This window comes from Capsella rubella, unplaced genomic scaffold (genome assembly GCF_000375325.1).
Source record: "Capsella rubella cultivar Monte Gargano unplaced genomic scaffold, Caprub1_0 scaffold_5, whole genome shotgun sequence".
Taxonomy (NCBI): Eukaryota; Viridiplantae; Streptophyta; class Magnoliopsida; order Brassicales; family Brassicaceae; genus Capsella; species Capsella rubella.
Window position 1 is genome coordinate 2,470,972 of NW_006238919.1, and position 24,999 is coordinate 2,495,970.

Genomic DNA, 24,999 nt, shown 5'->3' on the forward strand with positions numbered 1-24,999 from the left:
GCGATGTGAAGCTTACATAAATACATCATTGTAACACTCTCTGCTGACTGCTGCTAGGGTCGTCGTTTCTTCTTTCTCACATGTTTGTTTCACCCCTCTTCACGTACATAAAGTCCAAAGTCTTATGCAATATTGGTAATCATATTGTTACGGTAGAGACGAAACATTTGGTTTTTGATGTTTGAAACAAAATTCTATCTCATACATTATTAACCCCAAACATGTTTCGACAGAAAACAAAATATCTAACTCAAATCAGCACAGGAGGCATCATCGCTTACAGGTTTTCCTCTACCAAGAACTTCTGCACAATCAACCATTGAGTCTGCGGAAAGAGATGGCATTTCGGGAGGATCTAGTAATAAGAGAACAAATTTTCTCGAGTTCAAACAATGAAGAATCCTGTGCAACATCGAGTACTTATTGTTTCTCTTTCTCAGCATACACATACATACGAAGATTACCATGACATCCCATTCTATTGAGAGCTGTTTCATGCGTGTTACTAACATTTACGGACTTTGATGCGTGTCATTACTTCGTGTATTATGAAACAGAACCTCTTTGCTTCTTTCTTACCTCTGTAGAGGATATATCCATCCGGAATGTGTTTTCTGGAATTGAGATAAACATGTCCTTTATTTCATCCGGAATATCAAGATCGCCACCAACCTGGAGAGGAGCAAGGATTAAGTAAGGCACACTTTATAAAACCACATAGACAATGCGTATTGGTTTAGATTCTAGTGTTGAGGTAAAACCTTATATACACCGTCTACATTGCGGCCACCAACAAGGAACTTGCAACCTGTTCGTTTGCAATCACCTAGTACCTTCAACATTCTTGTTTTGCTTCCTTCATAGTACTTTGGCTGTAAGAAGTTAAAAGTTGCTTAGTTCTTTTTTTATAGTGTGGATTTGAAAGAATAGAGTACATGATTGCAACAGTAAACTAGTGTAGTATATAAATCTTATTGTAAGGTTTAGAGAAAAAACAAAAAGAGGATTAGGCTAAAGGTTCATACATTTATAAGCCTTGATGCAGTGTCGGCGCCAATTACAAAACTACTTCCTGGGAAGATTTCAGCTTTCTTGTAGAAGAATGGTTGATTTGAAACTATCACCGTCTTTCCTGCAAAACCGATACTAAACCAATATCAAACAATGGCACGTAAACTTGCACTGGAAAAAGGTTATATAACTCGAATCTGGATCATAAGATTGTTGTGACTCAGAGATGCCAAAGATTGAAAACATGAATAACTAGTGAGTGAAATATGAAGATTCCACAGTACCAAGTACTTCAAATTGCTTGACACGGTCTTTAATCTCTGTAACTGTAAGTGATGGTTTGTCTGCATTTACCGCAGATATTTCAAAACATGGATACCCTCCGGTCTCAGAAACACTGCATCAACAAATCTGCTTGTGAGATTGTTTACACTTTGTTATCAGATTTGTTGTTTGGAGATAATTAAAATGTCAAAATGCCAAAGAAATCTCCAAAATCCAACTATGGAACCAATTGATACAGCACAACTAAAGAAATGATCATATTACTAATTACCTTGCATAATATAGCATATCAGATTAAACTAAGAAACATAGAGTCAGCAGAGTTTTGTACATACAGAGTGATTGAATAATACAGACATACTAGCCTTACCTCATTGCAGCTTCCAACAGCTTCAGATGACCTTCATGTAACGGGTTAAACGAACCAGGCAGTATAATCTTTCTATTTTTCTCCGACCCGTATGATTCGGCTATATAGGTATAGAAACTACATTATTAATGGCAAATAGTGCAAGACTCAGTTAACAAGCTTTTAAGCAAGTTTTATGGAGTCTAATGACCAAAATCTTACTTTTGGAAAACGGATAAATCTTAGAGCACAATTTTCCATCTATAAGCTGCTCTAGTTCTTCTTCTTCACTAAACTGGGTTTCAGACTCATTAAGCACCTCAGACTCAGTCAAGCCAGAGTCAAGTGTCTCAGAAACTTGGCATGCCTTGGCCATAGCCTAAGATAGTAACCAGAAAAGGTTTTAAGAACTAACTCAAAGTACAATGCTCTAAGAAAGGTTATCCCCTAGACGTATTAGGTTGTAAAACTAGCTTTAATATAACACACCTGGATTAGTACACAGCTTGCCAATTTATCTTCTTCCTCTCGGCTTCGTTTTCCCTAAAAAAAATTCCACAAATAAGAGAAGAAACACATGAGGATATAGATAACAACAAAGAGTAAAGCAATACATAAGAAAAATTGTTGCAATCACCTTTATTAAAGTGACTGAAGTTTCCCATATCCGGTTAGATGCTCTGATTGACAGAAAAAACCTACTCACAGAACAAAACAATGAGTAATAAGAGAAAACATCTAAATCCCCTGAATTTTTTTGCCAGACTGCAACTTAAATTGAAGCTAACATTTCAAGCAAAACACATTTATATTCAGAGCAGGACATAATAACCTATGATCCCCACGCTTTGGCCGGGAAGTTGCTAATGTTCCCGTGAAACCGACACCAAGAACCGCATATCCTATCCACCAAAATTAGCAAGTTAAACCAATCCAAGATTCCTACTTCTTGCTAATAAGCAACAACTATGTTTCGATTGATAATCCAAAGGTTCTAAGGCCTCTAAAGCCTATACATCCCTGGTCAAATATAAAAGTTAAAACCACCACTTCAAGATTTGAACCCGTGAACACAAAAACTTCATGGACTCAACTAACAAAATGTTACTAAGCAAAGAACAATGTTAAAAGAATGAAATGTAAAGTAAGAACCTGGTTTAGATAGCTTAAGAGCACGATTATAAGCTAACAAAGCCATCTCATTCGCAATTTCTTGGCTACAATGTTGATTCGGAACCTGAGACAGAGAGAGAGAGATTAAAAACTACTTAATAGCCAAGAAACGATTTGATCATCAATTGGAGAGGTATTGAGAACAAACCCTTCCGAGTAATTGGACCATAGAGATCATAGAATACGGAACCACGGTTTCAAGAAGTGTGTTAGAAGCTCCTGGAACTGACATTAACCAACCTAAAGACTGAAATAACACTTTTGGTTGGATCACGCAATTAATTTACATTACAAAAAAAAAAGAAAAAAAAAGAGTGATAGAGAGAAACCGTACCTGAGAGGCACCGCCGGAAAGATATACGACGGCTTGCGTCGGCGATGAGTGAATCGCTTCCACGATGGTTCGGATCGCGCCAGCCTCTGCCATTGTTTCTCTCGTCGTCGTCGTCTCTCTGTGCAAAGCAGGCAGACTAAAAAAATTGATTTTCCCAAGATTTTAAAACGTTGACTTAGCAAAAAGGTAGCACATGATGCTTGAACCCACCACCTCAAACACTCTAAGGGGGCAGTTTAACCATTTTTACACTTATAACTTTAATATTAATGTAAAATTTTTAGTTTTTAATAGGTTGGTGGGTGCAACTGCCCCCACTTTTTTCTATGTGGGTCCGCCCCTGATTATTGGTAGTGTTTTAAGAGTGAGAATAGTCTCTTACTTAAAAAAGAAAAAGTGAATTTTGGTAAGAATGGTCTCTTAATTAAGAGAAAAAATGGAGGCTCTTACCCTTTTAAGAGAAAAATCATGTTAAGAGCAAAACTTAAAAGCTCCCCGATAATTTTGCTCTAATATATATAACTAAAATATAAACAATTTTTTCCATAAAAAAGTTAGTAATAAACATTTAAAAATACATATACTTCCAATATAGACAGATTTTTTTTTTAACTCTTGATTTATTATTTATTGCAAATTATGAGAATTGTTACAATGACGATTTTACTACCGACAATTCTGTCCGACCCTTTTAGATTCACCACAGATTACACCATTTCCTGACGACACCTCCTTCTCCATGCGTAGAATCACGGCTCTGTGCATTGTTATAGATCTCGTGTAAGCTTATCTCCTTAATCTGCAAATTAAATAAATCGCATTACTTGGGTGTCGAACCCCATACCTTTTTGGTGTAGAAGCTTTAAACAACCTTTCGTCAACCACTGGACTAAGGGAGCTTCCACACCAATATATACGGATTACATGTCAAAAAAGAAGAAGAAAAAATATACAGATTATTACATTACATGATTAAGATTTTTTTTTATTTTTAAACTTGCTTTTGTTAACATTACATGATGAAGTTAATGTATTGGAATTTATTTCAGCTTAATATTTTCGTTTCATATATAGTGAGATTTTTGTTACGCAATCAATCATGTAGTCTAATGTGTTATACACGTAAAATGAACTTCATCATTTAAATATTGCATTATAAGTAACAAAACTAATTAATGTATGTAATATCTAATATTTTCCAAAACTATATAATGTGGTGGTGGATTAGCTTCAACATAAGATTCAATTGCAAAGAAGTCATGATGAGTAGTAATTTAAGAAAATTAACTTGGAGAGCACCAAAATAAAAAAAATGTAGAAGCTCTTCTCTGATTTCAGTGATATCCTATGGGAGCTGGAGCTTCTTTCAGCTCATGACCTTGGTAGTGAATATCCTGCGCAGTTTATACAAACCATTAACAGAACTAAACATCTTTTTAACCTATAGTATATAATTATTTTATAACACACTTACGGATGCATAGTGGTTAACGTCACGGTGATGCGCCTCATCAGCACGAACCACCATGACAACATCACGAAGCGTTGCGTCAGCTTCAAGCCTCCAGTAATCAATAGCAATAGCCGGCGCAGGAACGTTTTCGATGTTACCGTTATCGAGTTCCTTGAGAAACTCAGTGTAAGAATGTATTGCTTCTTCTTCAAGGTATCCAACCATACGATGAGCGAACTTGGGAGAGATTAGGTATCCGAGTAAATAAGCATTGAAGAAAACTCCTTGTACGGCGATCACAAGAGCTCGTTCGTACCACTTTGGTTTCGCGACTTCCATGAATGTCATCAAGTGCATTCTCTCGTTCTCTGCTTCTTCCAAAAGGGCTTTGATCCAACCACCGCTTTGTTCGAAACGTCTGAGCGATTTGAAGTGCATAAGCATCCCTCCTACCATTCCTGGTACCGCTGCTACTGTCTCTAGCATCATCGCTCTGCATCCATACCGCCTCTACGTACGTACGTTTCAACCGTTTGGTAAAATTAGTACAAACTTAAAGTCTTCTAAAGTTCATAGTAACCAAATCTTCTAAAACATATGGAACCTGGAAGAAGAGATCGGTAGGCCAACGAAGAGATTTAACCATCCAATAAGCAAATTTGTCTGGTAAAGTGGAAGGAACGTGATGCTTCTTCAAATCTATGCTTAGGTCAGCTTTATACGTCTCCCATGGCTAACATGATTCCACACAATACATATGAATCAACCAAGATTAAGTAACAATACCTACAAAACATATAGTAACAAGAATATGTAATGTACCCGAAAGCAAGTCCATTTCCATTGAGTTCCATCTTCTTTGGTGATTTTCATTGGCTTCACACCCCAATAACTTACGATTAATTGCTCCCCTTTGTTACCTTGATCATCATCCTTGCTTGATACTTTCTCCTCCTCCGATGTATTCTTTATTTCAAATGTCATCTTGCTGAGATCTCTCACGCCTCCCATCTCCGGAACCCTAAAATGTTTGGCTGGAGCAAGTTGGTGAGATAGAACCGCATTAATGGAAGTCGCCGGCTTTGATGCATCAAGGAGAGATCGACGTAGTATGGTAGTGATCATATTCTGATTTCGATGGAGATTTTTTTTGGTTTTTTGGAAAACGTAAAACCCTAGAGTTTTGAGAATTAGGGGTTTAGAAAGAAGAAGACAAAAGGGCTTTAGACAAGAAGTCAACCGTTCAAGAATAGCTGTCGGGTTCGGGTTTGAGTTCGGATAGCGCATTAAAGGCCCATTGGGCCTGTTCTAAATGATTAGGAATAATCCAATCAGAAGATACTTTGGAGGACTAAAACGTGAACAGAGTCGTGAAGATCATTCGTCCGAGTGAAACTGCTGGTTCTTACTTCTTACTTGTACAAGCTAAATAGAAAAGCTTTTGTGGATGGGATTGCGAATTAGAACGCTTAATAGACTTGTGAAAACATACGAGTATTATACTTTTATACCAAACCAAACATAAGAGTAAGCAAAGAAAACGTTATGACTTATGACTTGAGCACACACAAACAAAAGCCAAACTTAGTATTTTTTTTTGGGTCTGTTTACATTAACGGCGTAGTATAAACACAGACTCCAAATCCGAAGGAGGCACAAAGTACTCTACACCAATATTATTGCTCCGACACTTCAACATCACCGGTCCACGTTTCCTTGGAGCAGCTGGACATTTCAGTTTCTCCGACGTTTTAGATTCTTTCCTTTTGGGAGTGACACAAATCTCCTCAGCTGAAACTGATTCTCTCGCTGGCTTTTTGAGTTTCGTCTTCACAGGTTTCAAAGAAGCCCGAATCGAAATTTTGGGGAAGACCCATTTTTTACCATCATTATCGTCTAATCCTCTGCTAATTTGAGAATTCTTTGAAATTTCCATTTCCTTGAATAAAAGTAGAAGATGAAGATGAGGAAACAAGAAAAAAAAGAGAAAATAGATATTTTTTCAATTTGGAGGAAGAAGGAATGAGTTTTAAGTAAGTTAAAGATGATGGTTACTCTTAAAGAGAAGCTGTGCCTTTGCGATTTGGTTGCTTCTCCAGGAATTAATAGAGAACGAAGCTTTCAGAGGAAGATTATTAGGTGGGAGAAGTAGAGTAAAGGGTATAATTGGAAGTTGACAATAATGTTTTTTCCCGGGAAAATCTCGGATCTTTTTCAATTCGGTTTATTCAGATAAAACGGTTCGAATGTTATCCGGTTAACTACTGCTAAAATTATACGAATTTCTTTTGGTTAAATTCGATCATCAGTTATCGGTTTGATTCAGTTACCGGTATATTCCGGTTTAACTGATAAACATATATACAGTAAAAAAAAATCACATTTGTTTTAGTGGTAAAAATTAATTCATTTAACATAGTGAACAATTATTTTTTTTTCAACAAATGAAGTTTAAATAATTCATTTTTTTTATATAAAATCTGGATTTTTTTTTTCTTTGGTTGTGTTATTGTGTATATCTAGAACTTAAGGAGAGTTTTATTGACAAAAAAAAAAAAATTGACCAAAAAAAGTGGAGAGTTTTATTATTTTAATCCATGCTCTCCAAACCAAATGGGCCAACAAATTTGGGCCTTATAAGAAAATGAAATGAGTATTGTGAAGATGAATTTAAGGTCTTTCTCTATTCTCAGAAAACAAAAATGAAATATTTTCGATTTTGGGGGAAAATTAAAATTTTCCCGCGTCAAAGTGCGAGACCACACCGCCCAAAAAAAATCCAGTGTCCCGCCGGATTGAGATGATAAACTTTTCCTCCACCGGCAAAAATCAAATCATAAACTCATTTCTCCTCCGCCGCTTCTCTCTCCTTTATCATTCTCTCCTTCTCTCCCTCGATTGCAGCAGAGACTCTCTCATGGAATCCTCCAGATCTAGATCCGTCTTCGTCAACATCGGACTCAGAGAGCTCAACGGATTTCGAGGTATTTTACATACAATTTCAAATCCGTAAATCTGAGATTCAGCTTCTTCAGATTGTTCTTATTCAACCTTTTTTTTTCTTGGGTTCTAGTACGGAAGAGACCGTTCTTCCCAGATTCCGAGCTGACTTGCAGAGAATTAGCCGGCGTAGCGGTGGAACACGACGGGATTCGAACTCCGCCGTTGGCTGTTTCGTTTTGTAAGGTATGGTTCAAATTCTGGTTCAATTGATTTCTCAATGTAGCTAGATCTTCTGAGTTTGTTGTGGGATTTTAGAAATCTATACCTCTGTGATCGTTTGTGATTTAGGTTTAACAAAGATTTTGTTTTAAAACGTATAGACTAGCCGGAATTCTCGATTTTTCGCGGTATCAGATGAAGATGGCCATGTGAGTTTGTTTAATTCGAGTAAGAAGTTTGACTCTTCTGCAACTCACCAAGAGAATACAGGTATTGAGTCGTCCCAGGCATTTATAATTTCACCGGAGCTTAATAGAATACTGATTTTTGTTTGTTTCAAATGTGTAGAGAATGCTAGATTTCGTGACTGGATTGCTCATTATAATGCTGTGTTTGACATTTCTTGGATCAAGGTACGTTATAGTAATATGCCGTTTAATTTTCTGAATCATTTATGGAACTAAGTGAAGCTCATTTGATGTTCACTCATTGCAAATTATGCTGCAGGGAGATAGTTGTCTTCTGACTGCTTCCGGTGATCAAACTGTAAGTAGTGGTGATGGTGACTCAATGTTTTTTTAATTCACTAGTTTGTGAGGAAAGGATTGTGACACTGATATTCATATACGCTTAAATGCAGATTAAATTGTGGGATGTAGAGGAGAATAAGTGTACTGGAGTTCTTATAGGACACACAGGAACTGTAAAATCAATGTGTCCACATCCAACTAATTCTGGTTTGTTTCTTGCAAATAACTCTTTTTTTGTTTTACTAATTGATATATTTGGTCAAGACGACTCTGACTCTTGGCTCTTGCTGCTTGTAGATCTTCTTGTATCTGGTTCAAGAGATGGATGTTTTGCGCTATGGGATTTAAGATGTAAAAGTAGTTCATACAAAGAGGAACTCTGTATCAAGTAAGTCCTATAAACTTAGCTGTGAAGATCTTTTTTGTTTTTTGGTTTCTTCTTTAAAACCATCTTGATAGTTGTTTTGGTCTTCATACAGCTCTACTGACATGGTTAAAGGAGCTCATCTATCCCCTCTTTCAAAGAGAATCAGACGTCGCAAGGTTTTACTCTTGCTCATTTGTGAATCCTTCCCATTTTATCTATTTTCTCCTGTCTTCTCTGCTTATGGCTTCATGTTTTCAGGCTGCTTCGTCAAGCATTACCTCTGTGCTTTATCTCAAGGACGAGATCACAATTGCCACTGCTGGAGCACCTGACAGGTACTTGCACAACATCTATTGGGTTCATATAAAGGTAGTGTTACCCTTTAAAGCATATAGAATTATTCTTTACATTCTTTGGGTTTTTTTTTCCCTGCTATTCTTTTAGTGCCTTGAAATTTTGGGATACAAGGAAGCTGAAAGTTCCTATTGCTCAAGCATCTCCACAGTCAGACCCAACAAACACTAAGGTAGGCTAAACTGCCTTTTCAGTCGCATATATGTTCTGAATGGGTTTGAAGTGAATAGCTTAACCCTCAATCTGACTGAAGGGATGAATCAGGCTAATATTTATCCTGGTTTTTTTAATTTGTTCAGGAAAACAGATCACATGGTATAGTATCCTTGTCACAGGACTCAAGTGGAACCCTTCTCACAGCTTCATGCAAGGACAATAGGTTTGATTTTTAAGACACTAACTTTTCTAAGTGAGATATTCCTCGTCAAACAGTCCAGTTTTAACTTGATATTTTCTCTCTATTTCAACAATCTGTTACAGAATCTATCTATACAACACGCGGCAGCTTGACAAAGGGCCTGTACAATCTTTTTCTGGCTGCCGAATAGATTCTTTCTTCGTAAGGGTAATACTAATACCTTAGTTCACAATATTCCCTTCAATCACACAATTGATTTGCTTTTACAACATTTTTCATCTGCTCACCATCTCAATATTGCTCTGCAGACAATGATTAGTCCTGATGGTGAATATATTTTGAGTGGTTCAAGTGATGGAAACGCTTACATATGGCAGGTTTGAATCCTTTGCCACTCAATTTGACATCCTCTAATAAATCAATGGATCAAGACTTATTTGACTAACATTACAAATTTTAGGTCAACAAGCCTCACGTAGATCCTACACTCTTAAAAGGCCACGACTTTGAAGTTACTGCAGTAGATTGGTAAATCCACTTCACCAACCCTCTTCTATTTTTTAACCATTCAACAATAATAAACGATGACAAAGAAACTTCACTCTTAATTCTTAAATCACTGCTTCCAACTAGCTAATAACTGAACTGGTGCCAAATCTATTGTGCAGGTCTCCATCAGAGATTGGGAAAGTTGCAACAGCTTCAGATGATTTCACAGTAAGTCGATAACAAAACATTTCACATATATGTTGATTACAAGCAAAAGATTAGTGTATTCTCTTTGCCTTTTACTGACTTCATGTATGTTCATAATCAGGTACGATTGTGGAACATAGAGAACAACCGCTGTTCAGACGCAAACTCATCAGCGTCTCCGTCTAGAGTCAAACGCAGAGTAACCGCATTGTCAAATAGTGAAGCCAAAGAAATACTTGAGATGAACAGAGAAGCTGAGAGTCCCCAAAAGCATTCACCATTATCATCATCATCATCAGATGATTATATTAATAATCAGTCAATGCCTATCATCGGAACTCCAGAGTCTCAGAAGAAGAAAACATCATTATCATCATCATTATCATTATCATCATCATTATCATTATCATCACCATCATCAGAAGAAGGAGAAGATGTAATATGCGAGAGAACACCAGAAACCACATTCAACAGTCCATCCTCTGTACTAAACCCTCCTTCCTCAGTCAAAAGGCGAACCATTAGAGATTATTTTCTTGTCAGTCCCTAACCTTAGTCTCTCCTTTAATACTCTTTTCCGAAGTCTATTGTACAGAAATTGTAAGCCTTAGAATCAGATTGACATCTGAAAGTTTTGCATCAAGTATATCAGAAAGTGTTAAAATATGTTTTACCAATTGTTAATGCTCTGATTTGAATTTGTTGTCATCATATGTCTTCTTTGTTACCACCTTCTCATCCTCAAACTCAACATAGACATTGCACCCTTCTCATACATATCTTTCTCACCAAGAGCAACATGTGTGTATGATAGTGCCAATATCATTTCCTTACCTAAGTAGCCTTTTCAATTCCATCTTTAATGTCCATCGACTTGCATAACATAACTTAAATATAACTTTATCCTTCATTTATGCATCACAGTCTCTCAAGAATCAAGGTAGCACACATCAGTCCCTCAAGAATCAAGATGATAGAACACATCATCCGCAACCTTCTCGGGCTAATGGTTTAGTTAAGATGGTTCCAAATACTAGTAATTTTCCATCCCTTCAATAAAGCTTCACAATCCTATTACTACTACTAGTATATAAGAGCATCTCCAAAGGAAAGTGTTTATTTTGGAGTGCTAAAAAAAAATTTTAGGGGAAAAAGAAAAAAGAAAAAAAGAATATCATGACAAAGAGAGAGAGAAACCGAGAACTTTTTTTTCTTTTCTCTTCGCTACAGGTCCTACCCAATAAAATTGATACATTTGGCTTAGGCACCGCTCTCTAAATTCCTACAATTAGGATCGCTACTAAAAAATAAAACTGTTTTTGATTTATTTTTAATGATATTAATCTTATGAACCCTTAATTTTTTTTTAAAGGAGCTCCCTTTGGAGATGGTCTAAGAGAGTTCACATATGAGCTCATCAAACTCAATTACGATTAGATTAGAGAAATTAGGTAAATCATAAATGACAAAAAAATAAAAATAAAATAAGCAAATGGCAATAAAACAAAATTAATATATTTCCATCGTTCCAATTTCGATAATTCATTTAACCGTAACGAAGCAGTGATTTTTCTATCTATGTACAATGTAGACGTTTTCTTATGTGGACGTAAAATTTCCAATATGACGTTTTAACAAAAAAAAAAAATGAACAAGTAACATTGAAAAATCCATATAATAATTTGGACTTTATTATGTCATGGTTATCCAAACATGTTAGAAGATAAACAAATAAATTTTTATTTTGTCCATTGCTGTTTTCTAAAATGGCTTATTTATAATTTTGTCAAAGGGTACACAAATAATTTATAAAGAGACAAATGGAAGAAAAAGTTTAGTGAAAATAAGATTAGAGACCACTAAAACTAGTCGTATCTAATGGGTTCGACGTATGTATATGCTAATATGCATCTATATATATAAAGTTAGTTTTTCTCTCTTCTCATGATGCCACCTAAGCATCCACCTAAGCAATATTTTTATTTTTACACTAAAATAAATTTAAATTATGCATTTAGTCCATATTTATGTTACTTATAAGTTACAATTAGTAGAAAGTTTATATAGATAAAAAATGAATTATATAAAATAATAAAATTTTAAAACAAGAAAAACAATATCATAAATTTTTATTAGTGGTAATAATATAATTTAACTTTAATTTTCAAATGATCATAGGTTAAATTTTTTAATGTGTTACTGGATTTTAGAATGGAAGTAAATTTTAAATTCATGGTAGAATAAACAAAAATTTATGTAATGTATTTATAAAATTTTGAACATGAAAAATAAAATTGAAAGTGAAATATTAGTTTATAACATGATCATAAAGAAAAAAACAAATTTGATATTTCATAAATTGAATCAAATGCTTTTAATCCAAAATTGAGTATTGAAAAATAGATTATACTAATACAATATGTTAAATTTTAAAGTTATTTTATATGAAAATACGGAAAATATATAAAACGAGAAATCTAAACGTATATATAATAGTATATAAGTGATCATAACGATACATAAATTACGTCAAATTCAATAAAAACCTAAAAAAGTATATGAAAATATATAAAAAGATAATATAACAAATAAAAATAACAAACAAAAACATTAAAAACCAAAATAAATAGATAATAAACAACAGATTGCCAAATCAATAAATAAAAAATACAACAATCCGCACAAAATCCACAAATCATTCTCAAGTTTCGGGCCAACATTTTAAAAGGATCCACAATATTAACATCATATAGATCTATATTTGGTGGAAGTCTTAATAACACATTTTTCTTACAATTCTCCATAACACTTCCGTTTACGCCTACACATTGATTTATACTATACACACTTAATTTCTCAACTGCTATCAAAACTAAATTAAAATAGATTTTTTTATACAAACACAACAGGAGTTAGAAAATAAATGTATGCTATATTGGAGAAAATAAGTATGAAATAAAATACAAATCAATTACTCATAAACAACGTAATAAAACTCTCGCGCGTAGCGCGGGCAATCGACTAATAATGTAATAAAATGAAAAAGGTGTTTAACAAAATTAAAAATAAGAAAGGAAGAGAATAGTTGCATTATTATTAGAATAAGTTTTGATCAAATAATTGTGTATATGTAATGATTGTTTGTGGCCATACTAAACACTTGACTTGCAATAATGCTATTAAACATTTTTTTCCGTATTATACATATTTTCAACAACCAATTCCACAAAGTCCTAACCTATGATTACTAAATCATACGTATCTTTGGTTTAAAGGTTTATACTAACTTTAGATATAAATTAATACGTAGTCGCAACTGATATATATATACTAGATATGGACCCGTGCGTTGCACGGGTTTTGGTTATTTTCTAATTTATGTATTGTTACCCATTTCACTTTTTTTTATGAATCCTTATTTTTTATATTTTTAGTGTTTTTGCATTGTTTATTTATAATTATTTTTAATGAAATTTTTAATTGAGATTTTAGTAGATTTAACATTCAAAAGAACTATAATTAAGCGAGTGACTACTCTAACCACTAAAATTTTATATTCATTGTAATATATGTATTATTGACATGTTTAACCACATTACATGATTAAAAGTTTGGGTTGAGAATTTATTATCTTTAGGGTCTGGTGTTCTGACTTATCATCACATTCCTACCACCACCACCTCCAGCCACCGGCCGCTCAACATCCAGCCACAAACCACCGCCGCCTCCGGCCACCAGCAGCCACAACCTCCGGCTATCGACTACCAATGCCTCCGGTGACCAGCAGCCACAACCTCCGGCTATCGAATACCAATGCCTCCGGTGACCAGCAGCCACAACCTCCGGCCACCAACAGCCACTGCCACCACCGTCGTCTTTGGCCACTGCCACTGCTGCTATCTCCGGCCACTGCCACCACTGCCGTCTCCGGCCACCGCCACCGCTGATGTCTCCGGCCATCGCCACCACTACCGTCTTCGGCCATCGCCACCACCATTTGTGACACCACCGTCTCCGACCAGTGCCACCACTTTCAGCCACATGTAGCCACCACCCACCATTATCACTAAAACATCACAACACCAAAGGTAATTTTTCATGCCCCTAATCCTATTTTTCTTATTTTTTCAATCAATATGCTATATTTTTCACTTTTTTTTATTTGGTAGATGACAAATTGGCCATTTTATTCTGACGTTATTTATTAAATAATCTGCTATTCAAATAGTTATTACATAATATTCACGATAATGCGAATATTTTCTAAGAATAACTTATAGTTGACTAAATTATTGTATTTTTTTTTTGTTATTTTTTAATTCCTTAGACCTAGTTTTTATAATTTTTTATTAATAATTTTATTTTATAAATACTATCAATTTTATTTTAGGATTACTACTAAGTAATTGTTAAATTTCCTGAATTTTTATTTTCTTTTTCAATTTTGAAAATATTTAAACTAAATTATATAATTTATTACCACTATTTCTAACACATGTCAAAATCTTATTAATTCAGTTAATACGTGTCACGATCTTGTTAATAGCTAACTTTGAAAACCAAGGTTGCCACTAATTATCTGACACATGTCAGCATCTTATTAATTCAGTTAACACGTGTCACGATCTTGTTAATGACTAACTCTGAAAAACAAGGTTTATATAATAAGATATCGCAAATATATACTTAAATTATATTTTCTCAAAAAGAAAAATGTTTCATTAAATTTTAATATATTTTAAATAATATTTGATAACAAAAATATAGGTTTATCAAAAATATATTAAAAGCTGTTAAAATTTTCTGAAGAAATATAAGGTTATGTTTTAGACAATGAAATTTACAATCCATTATAATTAGGTATACTTTTATATGTATTACTTATGTAGAATTGTTTTTATGATAGGTTTATAAATTTAATTTTAATATATTTTAATATATCTTAAATTTACACATGTCAATATCTTACCGATACAATTGACACATGTCAAATTAATGACTAACTTATTTAGATTAACTTAGTGAATAAAAATATTTAAATATTACATAATATTCACGATAATGAAAATATTTTATAAGATTAACGTATTGTATTTTTTCTTTATTTGAAATCTCCTTTTTATAAGGTATTATAAGATTTTTATAAGGTTTTTATAAGGTTTTCAAAGTTTTTATATATTTTTTAAATAATTTTTAAAAGGTTTTTAAAAGGTATTTATGAAATATAGATATAAATTTACACACATATAAAGATAATTTGTGTCTATATATATAAGCTTACACATATTTGTTTTTGATAAATATCATTTTTTTTTACTTTTTAATTTATCAAAAATACCCTTTTTCCAGTACCACTTTTTAAAAATACCCTTATTTCAAACTTTATTAAAAAACCACTAAAAATGTTGAAATTTATCCAAATATGTGTGTAAACTTGATAAATATACACACAAATTACCTTTATATATATATATATAACTTTTATACATCTTTCATAAATAGCATAAAATAACTTATAAATACCTTTTAAAAACCTTATAAACCCTTTTAAAAACCTTATAAAACTTGTAAAAACGATTTAAGACCTTTTAAAACATTATAAAATATCTGTATCAAATTTCCAAGTAGTAGTTATTATATAAAACTACCTTATGAACCATATAAAACTTTATAATTTTTCATATTTAAACAGGAATATTTTTGAAAATGGATAGATAAAGGGTATTTTTGGAAAGGGGTACACTAAAAGGGGTATTTCTCAAAAATTCTCTTTAATTTTTTATAATTATTTTAAATATTTTGTTTTTTTAATGTTGTTTAAAAATTCTATTTTGATCTTAATATTAATAAAATTAGATATAACATGTTGCGACATCTTCTGTTTTACTTGACACTTATCATTATCACGTGAGTTAATAAATTTAAAAACCAAGTTTCGTCATATAATCTCGTTTAATTGTTAAAATTAAACCATAATTTAATTTACAAAGATAAACTATAACTCTCATTTATCATTTATATACCCAAACCAATAAGTAACATGTTTTAATTGTAAACTTAAAGTTTAAACCTTAATCCTCTTATGTAAATAAAAACCGACATATATTCTTGTTAATTATAAATTTTAAATCTCTATCTTATTAATAAACCAAATTGACATAGCTGAAATTAGGTTATTTGTTGAATTTTATTAATATTTTTTAATATATAATTCTTTAGAATATTTATTTTATATATTTCCTTTTTCGATAGGGTTATTGATATTTCTATTTTATCTAAATATTAACAAAATTAGAATCGACACGTGTCAACATCTAATCGTTTATAATTGACACATGTCACGATCTTGTTAATGACTGACTTTGAAATCCAAGGTAAAATCGACATAAATTCTTGTTAATTATAAATTTTAAATCCCTATCTTATTAATAAACCAAATCGACATAACTGAAATTAAGTTATTTGTTTAATTTTATTAATTTTTTTTAATATATAATTCATTATAATATTTATTTTATATATTTCCTTTTTCGATAGGGTTAATAATATTTCTATTTTATCTAAATATCAACAAAATTAGAATCGATACATGTCAACATCTTATCGTTTATAATTGACACATGTCACGATCTTTTTAATGGCTAACTTTGAAAACTAAAGTTTATATAATAAGATAGGACTCATTTGATATTTAGTCGATCGTTTTTTTTTAAGAAGCAACGTATATATTCTCATGCCGGTTAAAAGAATGCAGTACGAAAATCTTTAATCGATCATATTTATATATTATAAAATATTTCATTCCCATTAGTTTTGTTATAAATACTACGAAAATATGTTCTCTATGATTTTAAGCTATATATATAGTCAAAACTCGTTTCAAAATTTGTATTAGAAGAAGTTTTCGTTTTAAGAAAGTCAAAGTATAGTTTGAAGATTATATTTCTCATCATTCGTATATACTAACATTTTAATCATTTAGTTACATTTTCTTATACATATAACTTACCAGATTATGCACCAACATCATTCTCTTGCTTAAATAAGAGAAAAATATAAATAAATAAAAAGCATACCGACTTCTAAGTATTTAGGACCTCTAGCTAGGTGCATGCATATATACATAAATTTCTTTTTAAATGGATTACATAATTAATTAGTGCACACAATAATTATATTGACCCACATTAATTAGCTTATTATTGTATATTACATGATCCAATTTTTATGTATAGGGATATTTGTAATTTTGTATGCATGCGTATTCAAGTGCTTCTTTTTTTTTCAATCTGAATTGGGCAATTTCTTTTCATATTTTCTTCACTTTTTTTTTCTTTTCAATTTCATATTATTTGTATACTCTCTTTCTTCTATATATATAAATCATATATGCATATCTGTATGAAATCTAATCAGGAAATACGTAAAGTATCGTTATAGAAAATACGTAAAGTAATGCTTGCCAATGATTGACTATCATCACTAATCATTGGTATAAATCTACGCACATGCTATACCAAATATTGCACTTTGAAGCGTATACATGTTTATGATAACAATAATGCATTGGGTTAAAGCATTTGGATTAAATATTGATATTATCAAGTATCAACTACTTTGTCTGGTATGCATCTTTTAAGTTTTAATTTTGTTTAAATGATTGAAGTTGTCTAGCTGAGAAAGATTATGCATACCTATTGGCACATTTAGTTATATGAATAAAAATTCCATAATCCAAATACAACAATATAACGTATGAAATACAAAATATCAACATTATAAAAGAGTTATCGAACAAACAATACTCTTCTTTTTTTCTTTCTAATATTAGAAAAAACTCTTTTCTCTATAATGTTAATTATTAAACTCAATAACACAAATTAAAACATAAATTCAGTACTATATAATAATATGCAAACTGTTTCAATTTTTTTTCTTTCCAGAAATTTATTTTGTTTTATATGCACTATAGAAATTTATTTAGATTTAAGCATGTGGCTCAACAATTAGACTGTACTAAAATTTTGAATTAACACAGCAAATAATTTAATTAATAAAAAATGTAAAATTTAATAATTATTTTTCTGAAAGTTAAACAGTAAAATCAAGAGGGGTTATATGTTAACAGTTAAATTCAATCAAGCAAAACGACAGTATAACATGTCGGATTTGCTCAGATCCTCAATAGTTCTGACTTCTGATGTCTTTGTAAGTTTGTATCCCAAAACCTTCAGAAAATTTAATTAAAGACAATATTTTAAGAAGTGGACCAAATTAAGACTTCACAAACAGTATTTTCTTACAGTCCAATAATAAACTGTGAAAGGTCAAAATGTAAAATTAAAAATTGTACATGAAGGTGATGAATCTACATCGGTTGAAGAGCTATTCAAGTTCTTGTTAGCATCACATTATCAAAAGAATTAACATTATGTTTCCTCATTTGTTAGATAATTAGCTTACTAATTTAGATTAATAAAATGGTTCCAAAGGGCTATTCAAATTTGATTCGGAACACCTTGAAAAATATATTTCCTCTGTCTCTAAAATATCGATGTTTAGGATTTTATGTACAAAATAAAAATAATGAATACTAATTATTAAAAAAATCACAAAATTATTTCATTATAAATAAAATATTCATAACTTAAAATATTCTCAATAATTAATTTTTGAACTTTGAAAATTGTTAACAATAATTAATTAAAATTATTCTTTGTAAAAGCAAGAATAAATTTCAGAATAATATATTTTTTTCTCAGAAACGGAGCCCACCATATTTTGAAACATTGGAATTATATTTTGGCTTACTATCACTTGATTTTTGCCATTTTATTTTATTTTCTCATATATTATTTACTTACATAATAAAATAAAAGACAATATTATTTACTGAAAGCAATTGAATGGAGTAAAATTTGCCACGGTCAGAGATACTCCTTTTTTTTTTTGTTCAACTGGATAATTTTTTAATTTTAATTCACTATTTTAGGAACTCAATTAATTGAGGCCAATTTGTCTTTTTGCAATCTCATTATATTCATATCTTTCTTTCTCTTTCTCACACCACCAAAAATGCCTTTTGCTTCTCTCTCTCTCTAACCAATGTTTCTTCCTCTTTATCTTTCTAACTTTCCCCTTAGAGAGACTCCTCTTTCTCTCCAACTAGGGTTTCCTCCCTGAATACAACAAAATTTTTTCTCAATAATTGCAAATCTTCTTTGAGATTTTTCATTTCCCCTTCTAATAATTAATATATACCCAAGAGAGTAACAAAGAAGATCATACCTTTTCAAGAAGATACCAAGAAGAGCTAGGGACCTTTTCTTGTTGCTCCATATTTAAGGTAAGACCAAGAGTATTCCATTCTACAAAGCTAATTAATTCACACACACACACACACACACGTTTAGTTTTATGTTGTTTGGTTATATAAACTTAAGAAAGTTTGGATCGTGAAGATATGGTGTCACTGATGAACTTCTAAGATACAATATTGGAAAAACTTTATCTACTTCAAAAAAAATTGAACGTGAATTTAGATTTTGTGGCTTCTTATAAATATAGTGAATGTAAGCATACTAAAACAGACGCTTAAAGATGTAACAAAGCTATTTAAATCGGTCATAGATTCGAGATTTAAAGCTATATTCTTGTTGTATATATATAGATGCTGATACCTGAGGCTCAGAGTCAGAGAGACAGAGAGTGCTGTGAGGATAAAATCAGAAAATTTGCTAAACTAAACGCCAAGAACAAAAATGTATGGTCAATAGTGATTGATTTCTTCCTTTCTTCGAGTTTAAAGAAAAATATTATTCAACATTTTCCAAGAAATATTTTCCGAATTTTCATTGGTTTTTCTTTACTAAATTTAATGGCATATAAATAAAGGCATGTTGTTGAAATATAGGGTCTAGTAGTGTATATATATTATACGAAATATATGTACATATACTACCTTCATAATTACAAATTCTTATGCAAAATTTCACATTTGAAATGAATGTTAAGTTGTTTTCTTGTTTAAAGCCAAACAATTCTATATAATGCACAACCAGTTTGATCAGCTACCTTCAATTCACATTTAAATAGAAACACATCCATTTTCTTCACATTCTTTCGGAGGATAAATGGACGCTTATTTTTTTATATAACTTCCCAAGTTCTCATAACTTCATATTGTGTGTTAGATTTCACATATTGTGATATACATGTATATATACATATATGTATTATATATCAGTATTATAGATTAGTCTCAGCTAGTACTGTCCATACTCCCGATCTTATAATATGTAGAATTACTTGGTTAGAAAGGAGTGTCTTGGATTTATGCTTATATTTGTTTGATATATAGTTTAGATACATCTCTATCTTTATAATGTCGTAAGAACATTACGAATAATGAAATTTAAGGATGAGAAGATAGGAACATCATACGTACGTCGTCTCGTAACTAGTTATATTGATGATGAGACTATTATTTCTAGTTACCATTATATCTTACGAAGAATAACGAATTTTGTTGAAAAATGACTAAGAACATCGTACATAAGTCTTGTATTGATGATGAGTCAAATACTCAAATCTAACTAGTTACCAGCACAAAATAGAAAACAAAAGTTTTGAAAATGTATAAATTTTATATTGCGTACGTAGACATATTGTTGAAAAATATATTGATGTATATACAAGAATAGACTCTTGATACAATATCGATCTTATAATTTAGAAGATTCCTAATATGATGATATGTATATGTGACGAAATAGTTTTGTTTCATTTTTGCAACTGAAAAAAATCAGGGGACGTACAATAACAAAAATGTCCAACTACACAAACTCGCCATGTGCAGCATGCAAATTCCTCCGGCGGAAATGCACATCAGACTGCGTATTCGCACCCTATTTTCCACCGGAGGAACCTACAAAGTTTGCAAACGTCCACCGGATATTCGGGGCAAGTAACGTGAGCAAGATCCTTCAAGAAGTGGCTCCACATCAGCGGGAAGACGCAGTGAACTCGCTTGCTTACGAGGCCGAGGCGCGGCTTAAAGATCCAGTGTATGGCTGCGTTGGTGCGATCTCAGTGCTCCAGAGACAGGTCTTGAGGTTGCAAAGGGAACTAGAGGAGACAAATGCTGATCTCATGAGGTATGCTAGTTGTCTTGGTGGTGAAACGACGTCGGCCTATGGTGGGCGCAGGGGTTGAATGGTCAACGACGGTGGTTGATGTATTAGTCATCAAATCATCATCACTCTTTGAGAGAATTAGCGGCGGAGAAGTATAAAGAGAGATGTGTTTGATGTGATGGAAGTGATGACTGATGAGGATATATATCTTCGTATGTATATATGTCTATATATATGGGGGCATGCATGTATGTATGTATGTATGTGTACGTATGTTAATTTGTTTGCATGTATATAATTATGGGTATGTGTAATTTAACTTGGGAGGTCAAGAAATATTTTTGTTGATGTTGAATAAGCAATAGCTCTTGCTCTTTAATTTGATCTTGATCCACATGCATGTGACTTGATTATTCACTAAGTTTTTTTTAGTTTCTATACTTAAAAGATGTATGTTTCAAACTGGTATGTACACATACTCACTTGTGCTAGCTAACTTCGACCAACCTTTAGTTTGGTAAGGGTGTGTACACATATTCACTTGATCATGACCAATCTTCAAACATTTTATAAAGCTAATTTTAACAAATTGTTATATAATTAATTATGCCAATGATGCAATATTAATATTGAAATTAGTATGATACTAAAAAAACTATTTTTTCATGTCGACAGTTAGACTCATCATGTATATAAGAACGTAGGCTAATAATTGGTTGTTTGATTACACACACTAGTCACTGGTCACAAACAATAAAGTTGCTAATATTCTAAGTTAGTTCAGTGATTGTATACATTTGTCGACTTGAAAAAGTGTTTAAATAATTAAAACATCAATTACTAAAAACATCAAATTGTTTAGGCACATGTCTTCATAGGGAATCTCTTTTTAAAGTCGGTTCTTTTTTTATTTTGTAATTTGGCGGCGAGTTAACAACCACATCTTTATTTTCATTAAAATCAACTAATCTTGTCAAAAGAAAAAGAAAACAAAATCTAAAGTCTTCTTTTCAATGATTAAAATCATATAAGATAGAGTATGATACCCCAAATAATTTGTTAATCCAAAAGTTTAGATATTCATGTATCTGTGAACTTTGTTCTCATACTAAGTAAACAATTAGGTTACCATTTTCTTGATTTTGTAAAGAAAGAGGTAAGTGAATCTCAATAAAACTCGAACTTAAAAGATAATCATTAAATACATAAAGTTAAAATATATGCTCTAAGAAATTCTTTTAAATACCACTAAATAAGTATTTTTCAAATATACTATGAGTTTTATTTTCTAAACTATCACTAAACTTTTCCAAAAAACACCACAAAATTAAATTAACATTTTTAACATTCAAAACTAATTTATAAAATCCTAAACACTAATCACTATCCTTAAAAACTATACCCTAAATATAAATAGTCAATCTAAACATGAACAAATCATTTTACACTTTCAAAAGTCAGATTTTTATGTTTATGGTATTTTTGGAAAATTAAACTTTTTGTAGTACTTTTGAAATAAAAACAAATTGTGGTATTTTTAGAAAAAAATATATTAAAATATGATATCTAAGGGGATTTCTGAAAGTGTAATGCATACCACTATATTAGATTATAATTTTTGAGTTGTTTCATAATTTTATAAAATATACATATATCTATATTGATAAAATTAATTCTCAATTCATTTTAATGTAATCATCATTTAATTGATTCGATGTTCCGTCTTTTGTTTTACTGTCTAACTAGGTTTTGACCCGCGCTACAGCGCGGGGGAAATAATTACTTATATATAAATTTTAACGGATTTTTAAAAATAATTTATTTAACCTTTTACTAAAATTTTTTTTTTTAACGGATGAAAATATATTATATTTTAATTTTATTACAGTGCAGTCGATTACAATGAATCATATATTTGTATAATAAGTTTAAATAAAATTAGATTACCAAAAAATAAGTTTGAATAAAATAATAAAAGGAAAAAGCGAGTAAATAATAATATATTGAGTTTTGCTACAATTAAAAAAAGGGTGAAAATTTAATAGCACGAAATAATATTTATCGATAAATTATTCAATTTGACCATTTTTGTAGTAGAAGTAGGAATAGACGTAAAGATTACATACTACAATATATTGTTTGAAGGATCAACCCGTAACATAATTCATATCGTAAAAAACATTATTCACAACTCGCTTTACCATTATAATTGTGATTTTAACAAACTACCAGTGAACTATCTAAAATTTACGTAGTTTGATATATAATATTTTATCAATAAAACTTATGTCTCCAAATTTACATCTATGTATTGACAACAATAGTTTTACTATTTTAAATCTATTTTTTTTTATATTTGAACCTTTTAATTAAAATATTTTGAAACTTTTTTAAATTTTAAATATGCTCATGTAACAATGATTTTAATATTGGTCATACTTATAATGATTTTAAATCATTGTACAAAATATTTAACCGAGTGTAATTGACTATTATATGTCCGTTTTGAAAAATTCAAATTGCAACATATGCGAAAAAAGTTAAAAAAATTTTAAACATTTTTCATATTTAGTATAATATTATAAATTAAAAATAAGATCAAATAAAAGTGAAAAAGAATGATAATTGTTTTTAATATATTCTATTAAATTAGTTAGAGAAATATTAGGAAATCTTAAAATTAGTTATGGAAATAATATAATCCTAAAATGAGATATGGAAAGTATCCGATATATGTATCCAAATCCATTTTAATATCCAATTTTGAAATATCCAATTATTAAAATCGGGTTAATTTTTTAATTTTGACCCGACCCGCATTCTATTTTGTACTTCTCTTTTACTAATATAGAGATTAGCGTCTACTAGTATTTTAAACAAACTTTTTGATTGATACTTGTTAATAGCAACAGTTAAAAGTGTTATTTTATAATCAATTTAAAAAAACAAACTATTTCTAAACTTACACTGTTATCTCCTATCAATCATTTTCTAACTTTCTAAATTATTCAATCATTTTTACCATTTTATGTCAAACAATTTATTTCTGCTACCATTTTTACCACTTCTATATATACCAATTTTTTTCTCCTATCAACCATTGGAGATGGTCTTACAATGGAGCTACAAAAAGTCTTTCAGTTGCCCCAAGAAAGACAAGATGACACATCTATGCCAAATGACGAAAGCTTCAAAAGAAATCATTTGAGCTATTTAAAACAGATCTAGCTAGTCGAATTTGTAATGTTATTCAAATGTTTATATATGTGAATGCAATATTAATCGGACATAGCCATATGCTACATACAGTACATATGTGTATTTATTTTGACTTTCCATGCGTGGGTTTATTAACATGTCGACGATCAAGACAAAGGGATTCAAGATTTGTGTTCAGACAGACTGACATGAGTCAGTTTCACGAACAGTAACTAAAGGTGTACATTCATCTTTTTTAAATAACATTTTTTAGCTTTATCAACACTATCACTATCTACTGCACAAGTATATGATTGTTTTGCCATGTGATATATCAAATCATATTGTACTCATCTGAAGACTTTTCCTCAGTTACGTTACGTTATTCCCTCCATCTCATTCATCATTCTCCCTTAAATCTCTCTTTACTACTTTTTCTCTTTTTATCATACTATACCTAAACAATGGTCGTGACTCGTGAGTCATACATGGATCGAAGTTTATTAGTTTGTGCTAGTGATGTTTTTGAGTCACTATGCTTACACTTCAAATCTGCATACATGTTGTTAAATGAAACAAGAACATACAATCATA

General features: G+C 31.2%; 5 protein-coding genes and 1 long non-coding RNA gene across 6 annotated transcripts; 2 read left to right on the top strand and 4 right to left on the bottom strand.

The window, feature by feature from the left end:
- Positions 1–108: 108 nt before the first annotated feature.
- LOC17887434 lies at positions 109–3,286 on the bottom strand. Its single transcript, XM_006291159.2, has 12 exons — positions 3,153–3,286; positions 2,967–3,065; positions 2,798–2,882; positions 2,478–2,547; positions 2,283–2,343; positions 2,135–2,188; positions 1,868–2,024; positions 1,667–1,766; positions 1,296–1,408; positions 1,026–1,132; positions 762–872; positions 109–672 (listed from the first exon to the last, which is right to left on the bottom strand). Exons 1-12 carry the CDS (start codon positions 3,243–3,245, stop codon positions 547–549), a joined length of 1,176 nt encoding a protein of 391 aa, XP_006291221.2. The 5' UTR covers positions 3,246–3,286; the 3' UTR covers positions 109–546.
- A 443-nt stretch (positions 3,287–3,729) lies between these two features.
- Positions 3,730–4,062, bottom strand: LOC111830690. Its single transcript, XR_002834011.1, has 2 exons — positions 3,997–4,062; positions 3,730–3,909 (listed from the first exon to the last, which is right to left on the bottom strand). It is a non-coding gene; the product is annotated as an uncharacterized LOC111830690 (long non-coding RNA).
- A 424-nt stretch (positions 4,063–4,486) lies between these two features.
- LOC17886519 (ubiquinol oxidase 1c, mitochondrial) lies at positions 4,487–5,730 on the bottom strand. Its single transcript, XM_006293171.1, has 4 exons — positions 5,428–5,730; positions 5,210–5,338; positions 4,627–5,115; positions 4,487–4,546 (listed from the first exon to the last, which is right to left on the bottom strand). The coding sequence occupies exons 1-4, from the start codon at positions 5,728–5,730 to the stop codon at positions 4,487–4,489; spliced, it is 981 nt and encodes a 326-aa protein (XP_006293233.1).
- A 305-nt stretch (positions 5,731–6,035) lies between these two features.
- LOC17887516 (cyclin-dependent protein kinase inhibitor SMR7) lies at positions 6,036–6,648 on the bottom strand. Its single transcript, XM_006292027.2, has one exon. The coding sequence runs from the start codon at positions 6,539–6,541 to the stop codon at positions 6,218–6,220; it is 324 nt and encodes a 107-aa protein (XP_006292089.1). The 5' UTR covers positions 6,542–6,648; the 3' UTR covers positions 6,036–6,217.
- Positions 6,649–7,422: 774 nt separating this feature from the next.
- LOC17885163 (denticleless protein homolog) lies at positions 7,423–10,738 on the top strand. The gene is made up of 16 exons (XM_006290812.2): positions 7,423–7,589; positions 7,679–7,791; positions 7,929–8,037; positions 8,116–8,180; positions 8,275–8,313; positions 8,408–8,504; positions 8,595–8,685; positions 8,777–8,840; positions 8,923–8,999; positions 9,109–9,190; positions 9,318–9,397; positions 9,499–9,583; positions 9,685–9,753; positions 9,837–9,904; positions 10,045–10,093; positions 10,194–10,738. Exons 1-16 carry the CDS (start codon positions 7,523–7,525, stop codon positions 10,620–10,622), a joined length of 1,584 nt encoding a protein of 527 aa, XP_006290874.2. The 5' UTR covers positions 7,423–7,522; the 3' UTR covers positions 10,623–10,738.
- Positions 10,739–19,329: 8,591 nt separating this feature from the next.
- On the top strand, positions 19,330–21,562 carry LOC17885542 (LOB domain-containing protein 25; the record flags this gene model as incomplete). Its single annotated transcript, XM_006291986.2, is given in 2 exon segments — positions 19,330–19,418; positions 20,881–21,562. Coding segments are annotated over 2 exon segments (495 nt in total), but the record flags the coding sequence as incomplete, so codon positions are not given.
- Between the last annotated feature and the right edge of the window lie 3,437 nt (positions 21,563–24,999).